This window comes from Salvia hispanica, chromosome 5, assembly GCF_029641045.1.
Source record: "Salvia hispanica isolate PSC_SH4W2 chromosome 5, Shi_PSC_v1, whole genome shotgun sequence".
Taxonomy (NCBI): domain Eukaryota; kingdom Viridiplantae; phylum Streptophyta; class Magnoliopsida; order Lamiales; family Lamiaceae; genus Salvia; species Salvia hispanica.
This window is the reverse complement of record NC_142696.1, coordinates 38,506,008-38,516,159: the sequence shown is the minus strand read 5'-3', so window position 1 is coordinate 38,516,159 and position 10,152 is coordinate 38,506,008. Positions and strand designations below refer to the sequence as shown.

Here is a 10,152-nt window from a genome sequence, read left to right as displayed (position 1 = left end):
TTAAGATCATATATACTCCAAATAAATCAATAATTAATCTACCTGAATATAATACGGTACGTTTTATTCCCAAAGATAAACCTTTACATTTTAATTTTGTTTCATAGATATGAACATGTTATGTAATTATGGTTTTATATATGTGCATCAGAAACATAGTGATTGTGAAATTTGTTGGAGAAATGATAAACCGTGACAATGGGACCAGAAACATTCTCTGAAAATTTGTCTCCCTTTGACTGTCTCTATGATCATGACTCAGGTAATATAAAGTTATAAACCACTTTGAATTTCAAAAAATATTTTTATTATATTTTTATTAATGTGTATTATTTATGTATTTGTGTGCACTTTAAGCATATTTAAAACGTTTTAGCATTTTTTTCCTGATAAATAGCAAACTTCCATCCATCGATTATATGCATAAATATGTTAGCTGTGTTTTTTTATTTTATTTTTAGTTTTGGTTAATATGTCTAAATACAAACTATATGAGTATATGTATGTCTTAAGAGAATATCAATAATTCGGAAAAAAATGGTCATTATATCTAGCGTGCAATATTAACGGTCACGCAAAGTTACATAAGATACAGAGATTTTGATATTATAATTATTGATGATGATTACAATAATTGACACTAATTTAACCAAAAATTAATGTTAAGAAACACTCAAAAGTGAAATATGCGACTTTGCCGCATTGGGGAGGGATGTAATTAAGTTTATGGAAATGATTAAAAGGGACTTTGTTGGGTAATATTTTCGCATACTTCTTTTTAGTAGACAAAATATTTGCTTGTGCTTTCATATCTCGAACATGAAATCCAATTTTCTATCCCAAATTTAAGAACATATTAATTAAAGATATTCACATCACTTAGGTATAAAATCTTATTACCCACGTATATATAATATAAGTATATAATGTTTAGGGATGCAGTAGAAGGGGCATGTTAGGGTGTCACCACCTCTTAAAATAACATCATACCATCATTCCTAGCCAATCATTTATATACGTGGACAGTGAACTCTACCCGCCTATGCTGGATGGGATTGCACCCTCAGGCCTTTGATTGAGGAGCATAGATTGTTGAGAGTTTCTTGTCTTGTTATGGCTGGTCTGCCCATTGAGTGCTCTACCTCGGGCCATCGACATCGTAGGTCGTGATGCGCCTTGAGATGGCCGTCTCCTGTCCCCCCGAATAATAAGCTGCCACGTGGCAAAAAAAAAGAAAAAAAAAAGTTAAAAAAGATGGCCAGCAATATGTTGCACACTGTACAACAATTTTTCTTGGACAATAATATCCAACACGCTAGACAGCAATTTATAGATTGATGTCTAGCGTATTGAATATTGTTGTGTAGCGTTTATAATATTGCTGTATAAGTGGTGTCACGATGTCACTTTAAAAGGGGTTGTCAATTTAACACAAACCTGTAGTATAATGTTTGCTATATGCTAACTAAAGTTACTACATCTCACAATAAAATTCAATTTTTGGTCATTGGTATTGTTATAATGATTTGACGAGATTGCAATTTGATAAATGATGCCATTAATTGAAACAACTTTTGGTGCCAACATTATCTATGCTTAATAATTGATTAAAAGTCATTTCATCAACTAGCATAATCATTTTTATGAGTTCCCTTCTTGGTCCATAGGGTGGAAGTTGTTTTAACATGAATGATTGGATTTTGAATTAATAATCAACATGTCCAATGTGATAATTGATTGAAACTAAAACCACGTTGGTGAACATACAATCAAAGATCTTTGTGGAGATATTTGTTATTTGGGGTTGTATATTGTATATGATCATATAGTGTGTACTAAAATAAATTAAAGGAACATATATAAGTTTTTAGAATAATAAATTTTGGATGAGTTTTGATATTTTTCATAAATTTTAAAAATAGTTAAATAAAATCACAAATTTTTTAAATGACTATCATTTTTTTATGGCGGATCTATTTCTAAACATGAAAAAAGAAGCCACCGAAAGGTAAAACTAAAATATCTCGTCTTCGCTGAAACCGACCAGCATTGCAGAGTCTCTTGAAGAGCACTCCACCCACAGCATACTCCATGTCAATGGCGAGATGAGTTGGAGTCAAAATCGAAACTGAGATAGATAAAGCTTGTACAAATATGAAATTATGTGCTTCAGGCCATCTACAATGGAGCGGACTATATATGCGACGGACGATGCATCGTCCGTCGCATAGTCCGCCACTGCAGCACCCCGCCCTAGGCCCAATCCTTAGTCCGCGCTCTATGCATCGTCCGCGGACTATGCACATATTTTTGCATAGTCCGGCCTATCGTCCGCCCCGTTGCAGGGGTAAGGACGATAGTCCGGACTATGCACATATTTTTCATTTTAAATTTTTTTTTGTATGTTCTTCTATATATATCACCATTTTTTTACTTCATTTCACACCTTTCACTCCACTCTCTTCCCCATCTCAATTTCTCTCTAAATTCAATAATGAATTCCGACGATTTTCATATTTGCAAGCATAAAATATAAAAAATAAAAAATAAATACTGACAATAGGATATGCTTTTAATTTGTGGTGTTTTTATATTTTTATTCTTGCTAATTGATATATTTGCAAACATAAAAAATAGGATTAATGAATTTTTGTAGTGTTTAAATATTCAAATAATAAATAAAATGCTTAGGGGGGGGCTTAGGACGGGCTATAGTCCGCCCCATTGCAGGTGGAAGGGGCGGATGATAAAATGCTGATGTGGCGGTGCATAGGGCGGGGGCGTCGTATAGTCCATCCCACTGTGAATGCCCTCACGTGTCAATGTGATGTGTGCCTCTAAGACATTATGAAAAATGACAATGGACAATTTGCTAGATTTTTAGCCATGTTCCAAGGAAATAATGATTTTCAGTTTGCTTAGGTTATAAGTATTGGAATAATTGAATGAACAATTACACAAAACTCTCTATGATGATTAACCGAGAACAACAGAGAAGGAGTAGAAACTGTAGAGTGGAAGCATACCTCGATCCATAACGAATTGAAAGGCAGAATTCTTTGCAGCGGCTATGGATCTTCCAAACGATCAGAGACGTCCTTCACAATAGTCTGCCGAGAGAATAAAGAGATATTGAACGTTCTTATTACGTCTGGGGACCATAACCCTATTAAATATAAACCCCTTTATTTTCTATTCGGTCCCTCATCAAATAGAAAATCACTTTATGGTATCTACACTTTTTTCCATAACAATTAAATACACTTTAGCCCAAACTTTAATCTTTATTGGATCATTTTAATTGGGCAACTGAAAGATAGTCATACGCATTAAATTAGTCACGTGGAAGCCCAAATTTCTAACACTAAGTGGAAATGAATTTGATGGAAGGAAATTTAGATAGTACAAAGGATTGAATGCAAAATTAAATCCAGAAAAAGCTGTAAACATTTACTACTAATGTACTTTGCTTATCATCTTGAAGAGAAAATGATTCCATACAAAACATTCATTTTGGCACCGACGGCTGGAAAACAAAGATTCCAAAAAAATTATTATATCTATGTATTGTATTTAGTATTATCCTCGTCCCTATTGTGTTTTCCACTTTTTCATTTTGAAACGTCTCATATTTCATTTCTACTAGTACTATTTTTGATAAATTAATCTCATATTCCATTAATTTTCTTTACGTGTTTTAAAACTTAAGTCAATCCATGACACATGGAGTGGAACGGAGAAAGTAGTCACTGATAAATTTTCAAAGGGATATAGTTTGATTTGCATAGAAAAATGGTGTGTTAATACCAATTCTATTACCCCCATTACTTACTCCCAATTTATTCTTCGATTTGAATTATGAACAAGTTCTAATGCAATTTGTGAAGATTAGCTGTACATTTTAATTTATATTGTCCTTTTTAATAGGCTAAATGTCCTTTTATTCTGTAAATATTGTGTTTTCTAAACTTTTTATGATGAAAGGTGGAAATTGATGACGACATGGACTTCAACTTGTTTTATAACTATAGTTTTTTGAGAGGGGGTGAATGGAAAGTCTCACTCTTAATGATTGTTCTAGTATATAAAAGTCGCCACTCTTATAAATAAAATTTAGTACTACATAATTTTGGAGGTATAGTTTTGTTGCTAATATTGGGGTGTGTTCAATTTTGATTGTCGAAATTTGGTGCTTATTTCATGGGCTACAATTGACAAAGAGTACGAGTTCGAAAGTTGGAGGTGGAGAGTGTTTCACTGGTGTGTCTATGATTGTGGGGAACTTTAAAGTGACCACAATTGCAGATCTATAGTACGAAGAGTGCAGAGTCTGTTACATGAGTTTGACTCGATGGAGCGCCGTCACGTGCACAGGGAAGGAAATTTTTCCGTTGACTTTCTGTCACATTACGCATATAACTTTCATAAAGATGTCCATGTTTTATAGTCCCCTCCCTTGGGTCTTAGTATTTGGTTGATGCATGATAGATTAGGTGTTTCTTATGTTCGTTAGTGTGTAATCGGGCTCTGCCGCTTTTCTTACTAAAAAAAAATTAGTACTACTACTAAGTATTAAGTATTATTTTTGTTATTAAATTACTTTTTGAAATAAATTACTACTAAATGATTCTCCATTCACCATGTCATGCCATGACTCTAACGCTTGATCTATATTGGATGCAGGGAAGCGTCTAACTCGAGCCCAACTCAAAACAACTTCAGCCCATTAGATAAGGCCCAATAAATTGTTTCTATTTGCAGTGCGTGCCAGGTTTATATGGTTTCTGTTACTGAAATATTATAAAATCGCAAATAGACCAAATTAAACATGTTTTATCCATCACTTCAGGAAATTTCAATACTCATTTTTATCATTTACATAATTCTAACAAGAGAAAGTAGTAAAGCGTAAAGCAAGAAGCCATGAACATAACCTTCCAAAAATCCCACTCCCACCTTTTCCTTTCTCACTAAATTTGTTCCAGAAAAAACTTTGAAGTATAAACTAAAATGGTGAAGCCTCAATCTCTTACTATTACAAACTCAAAACCCAAAAAATCCCGAAAAGAATAGCATAAGCAGCTGCAACTTCTCTTCAATTCAAACTTCCCAATGAACCGTCCGCTTTTCTCCACCCTGTTCCTCTCGCTGCTTTTGATCAATTCCTCTTTCTTCTCAGGCAATCTCTCATCTTCTTTAATTTTAGTTATATTCGTTTTTTTTTTGTTTTTTGTGATATTTGTTTAATTCGTTTAATCGAAATTTTACAGGGGTCGAAACGACGACGTTCAAGTTCGTCAACCGGTGCCGGCACACGATCTGGCCGGGTATACTAACCGGCGCCGACCGCCCGGTTCTCAACCCGACCGGCTTCACTCTCAAGAGCGGGCGATCCAGAACGCTCCGGGCACCCCAATCGTGGTCGGGCCGGGTCTGGGCCCGGACGCACTGCGCCACTGATTCCACGGGCAAATTCTCATGCGCCACCGCCGATTGCGCCTCGGGGAGGGTGGATTGCGGTGGCGCCGGCGCGATTCCTCCGGCGACGCTGGCGGAATTCACTCTCAACGGAGATCAAGGGCTGGATTTCTACGACGTGAGCCTTGTGGACGGGTACAACATCCCGATGCTCATAATCCCTAAGGGGGGTACAACCGCGAGCAGCGGGTGCAGCTCGACGGGGTGCCTCATCGACCTCAACGGCGCGTGCCCGCGTGGGCTGGCGGTGGCGCATGCCAGGGAGACCGTCGCGTGCCGAAGCGCGTGCGAGGCGTTCGGCAATCCGGCCTTCTGCTGCAGCGAGGCGTACAATACGCCGGAGACTTGCGGGCCGTCGCCGTACTCGCTCTTCTTCAAGAGCGCGTGCCCGCGCTCCTACAGCTACGCCTACGACGATAAGACGAGCACCTTCACCTGCACCGGTGCCGATTACACTATCATCTTCTGTCCCCTGCCTTACACCAGGTGAATTTTATTTGCCCCCTTTTGTGGAACCCTAATTTTGATTTCTTTCATTCAGTTTGTTGGTTTGTCAACTTTTCCCCTCCATGCGGAACCCTAATTTTGTGTTATGTGATTTAATTTGTTGGTTTGTCAACTTTTCCCCCTTTGTGTTATGTCAACTTTTGTGGTCTTGACTTATTTGTTGGTTTATGAACTTATCCTCCTCTGCGAGGAACCATAATATTGTGATCTTAGTTGGTTTAGAGGACAAAGTAGTCAACTTAGTTGGTGGAGTGATGAGCTTGTGTAAAAGCTCATGGTAACGAAATTCCATGTTTTAGGCTGAGAGCTTTGTATGATTAAGGAAAAAGAAGGTTTTTTGGATTAATGTATTTAGGATTTGTATTGGATTCATGAATCGGTTTGTTGCTATGTTCATAAATGAAATTTGTGCTGCCTGAGAGTCTGGACACCGTCTTTGCCTTGAAATGTTCAAGTGTATTGCTGCATTTGATGCTGAGTAGTATTAGAAACAGAATAGAAGCATGTTTTTTTAATAATTTTCATGATTCCGCATTGCCTGAGATTAGTTCTGCTAAGGCCTCATTTGGTAGGGGTGATAATTCTATGATAGTGAAGCTATCTGGCGACTAGATATGTTTGGTAGGTTTGATACTACGTACGGACGACCAGTGTTGAATCAGCGGCCTGCTGAAGCTTGCTAGATTGAAAAACAAACATTATTTTTGGAATGGTAACGGGTGGGGGAGCTATGATACATTGTCTGCCTCATAACACCGTCATGATTGATGATGGATTTTCCAATGAAGCCTCTCCTTTCTCTTTCATGAAACCTCTCAAACTCCAGTCATTCCTTCTTGCGTATTCCTCCTCCGCAGCCCTAGGCTGTAAGGGAATTCGATTTCCTCAAGTTGGTTCCCATGTTGAAAATCCGCAGCCTAGTCCCCCTCCACGTTCTCACCCTCTCTAAACTCATCGTCATTCTCTCCCTCTTCGCCTCTTTCATCTACCTCCTTGGGTTCTTGGCATTGATCTCGTACAATCATTCATCTCAAAATCTAACGCCGACATAGAACAAGATCGCACCACACATTCCTCAATTCCGATTTCTGTAATCCCTAACCCGGAGTGTCCCTAAACCTTCCCTAAGAAGAAAATGACATATTCAATCTCGTTGTCTCCGGCGAAATCTCATCCTATTCTCTTGAATCGAAGCTTGGGGATTGCTTCAAGGTGGCCAAAATTCGGCGTGAGCCGCGAGGTGCTGCAGCCGGCAGATGTGGAGGTCCATGGAGGGGCAGCCACTGGAAGGGTTCGATTACGAAGCAATTTTGGGGCAATGTTGCAAAATGCTGGTTGGATATGATCAAATTTTCGTCCGCGAAGAGGCCATCGAAGTTGAAGTTTTTCTTGGAGAATCCTCTCAATATTGATACGGTCTCTGTTGTTTATAACAAGTAAGTTTGATTTCTGTAATGTGGAAATCAATATGGCCTGTATTAGATTTTAGGGCACCTCCAGAATGAGTTTCGTAATTGCTGGAGAGCATTGCTATACAGCTCAGCAATTCATTGGTGATCTACTCTACTGTTTTATGTTCACTGAATTCTTGAAGACGAAAATTTTGTTTTGGTAAGAAACTTGCTGTACAAAATTGGATTGAAGGTTGTAGGAAGTCAGAGTAGTATGCAAGGCTTAAAATAGATTTGGGAATGATGATTAAAATCCCATAATCATCTGTCATACTCCATAAGCTATGAAGGTTAACATTGTCAAACTTGGTTTACGAAACCGTTTTTTTGTTGTCTATCTGAATATTTTAGCACAGCTACCAAACAATATACCATGTTACTTTATTATCCACAATAAAGATAGCACATCACGTTTTTTTATCTGAGCTCTCCTAATCATAACTCCTCTACCAAACAGTGCTTAAGTATTCTAGATAAACATTAAGTTGAACGGAGTACTGGTTGTGCAGCCGTTGCTTAATTTTCTCCTGTTTCCTTGTTATACATGGGAAAGTTGATGATATCTTCTCCTTTCTTGTTGCAACTTTTCCCCTGCTTTTCCTGAGCTGTTGGTGCTGAATTGCGAAGTAGAGATTTAGTTAATTGCGAGCTAAATAGCTCATGTTGCTATTGGTTTTGTGATTGTTACAGAATTCTTGTAAAATTGATTAGTACTATACTCATTGGCTAAGTTTTCTCCTTCATAGTGTTGAATTGTGTTTGTATATTTGATATGCAGTGAAGCAGTTTACTTCATCATTTTCTCTCTCTTTTTTTTCTTTTCTATGTCGCATTTGAACTTCGATATTGCAAATATGCATCATGTGTCAAGACTGCCTATGAAAACGGGGGCTAAAGGGTTCGTGCATATCATGTTATTTGCAGCATGAAATTTCTGGCAACACGGAAGGAATCAGCACAGCTGCCTCTAGTGAACAAAACTATGATGTACGTTGGGAGGCGCCGCACCATGCTGTCATTACCAGGTTAAAGCCCTCAATTGCTCTCCTTGGCTCCTTCTATAAGTACTTTATCGACATTTTTGGTCTCATGAGTTGTATATCTGATACCGGGCGGTCTTTCAGGCTGAAATGCAATCACAGTAGACGAAGAATGATCAATTTGTAACGAACTACGTGCTTGAAGATCACCTCACCAATGAGATGATGCAAGCATATGAATATGAAGCATCTCTGTGAATAGTTATTTTTGTATTTTCTTAAAATTACGCTTCAGGCATTAGAAATGTTATGTGCTATGCTACCTTATCGACTTATTGTTTACGTTGTTCGGTTTGTGTAAGTAAATTTTTTGACGCGAGAAACTTGCAGTCGCTAATTGAGAAGAATTGTTGATGATTCAAATCCCAAACCTCTTTTCTCTTTCTTTATTGGCGATGAGTGAATTACATAAATAGTATCTGATCTTTCACTTTCGCATAAAAATGGTATCTGATCTTTATTTTATAACATTTTTGGTACTTATAAATCACATTTTTTGTACCTGATACAATTTTCTCCCTAAAATGCCCTCTAAACAAATACATTTTTACATTTGTGTCATTAGATTATTTTGGGCATACACAAAACTAAGTACCAAAAGTGATAGTATTATAATATCATCTCTAATTCTTCTCACTCTTTATACTATTATTATTAATCAATATTAATATTATTATTTTGATGTTATAAATTAATTTAATACTACTTAATTATAATTATAGTTAAAATTATATTTAATTATTGTTATAATACTAAAAACTGGTTAAAATTAATAGTATAATATTTAAATTATGGATCACACATATTCTATATAATAATAATAATAATAATAATTATTATTATTATTATTATTTTATATTAAATTAATAACTAACCAATATAGCTGTGAATTGTATTCATAATGATATAAAAAGTTCAATATTTTTAGTTAGGTGTTTCAACCCTAAAATGAGTATAAAATAATTCAATAAAAAATATTTAATTAATTTAATTATGTGTTTTGTTCTTGATTTATATTATGAATGCAATTAGATGTATGTATAAAACACTAAAAAAGAAAGAAGAAGAAAAAAAAAGAGAAAAGAGAAAACATAAACTAAGGAGAAAAAGAAAGAAGAAATGAAGATAAAATACTAATCACATGTTTGGTACTGCTACTATTTATTGGAAAATTTTAAAAATATCCTCCATAACAAAAAAATCACATATTTGGTATCTAGAGTTATTTTTGTCACTAAATATTAAAAATGATATAAAATAAATATCAAGTACCATTTGCATGGGAAAGTCAAAGATTAGATAACATTTATTTAATTGACTGTTTAACTAAATCACTTCACTAAACATAACAATTTATTGGAAGAGACAAGAGAAAAAAATATTCCACTTTTGCATAAACATATTCCCTAAAACCTTGTCAAAGTTACTTTATAGTTGTAAAGTTTGTGGAACGGTATTTGTGGTCGTGGGAGGTGAGCCCTAGCTGCATAATATGTCAAACTAATTCCACTTTATTCTAAACAATCATTCACTCGATTCACATGAACTCTGGTCAAGATGGGACCCATTAAAAAACCAGTTAAACATCCAAATGATGATTAATTTTAAATTATATGCATGTGTTCATATCTATAAGGTATTCGTATTTCCAACATACTCTACTTTGTTATTCTATA

General features: G+C 35.9%; 1 protein-coding gene across 2 annotated transcripts; it reads left to right on the top strand.

Moving 5' to 3' along the window:
* The first annotated feature begins 4,839 nt into the window (after positions 1-4,839).
* LOC148926797 (Pathogenesis-related thaumatin superfamily protein) lies at positions 4,840-8,846 on the top strand. 2 transcript variants are annotated; one of them, XM_089059575.1, is made up of 4 exons: positions 4,841-5,179; positions 5,271-5,964; positions 8,361-8,461; positions 8,561-8,846. In XM_089059575.1, exons 1-4 carry the CDS (start codon positions 5,113-5,115, stop codon positions 8,563-8,565), a joined length of 867 nt encoding a protein of 288 aa, XP_088915701.1. In that variant the 5' UTR covers positions 4,841-5,112; the 3' UTR covers positions 8,566-8,846. The 2 variants fall into 2 exon arrangements, with proteins under 2 accessions (XP_088915702.1, XP_088915701.1); XM_089059576.1 differs by lacking the exon at positions 8,561-8,846 and having other exon boundaries at positions 4,840-5,179; positions 8,361-8,466.
* Positions 8,847-10,152: the final 1,306 nt, after the last annotated feature.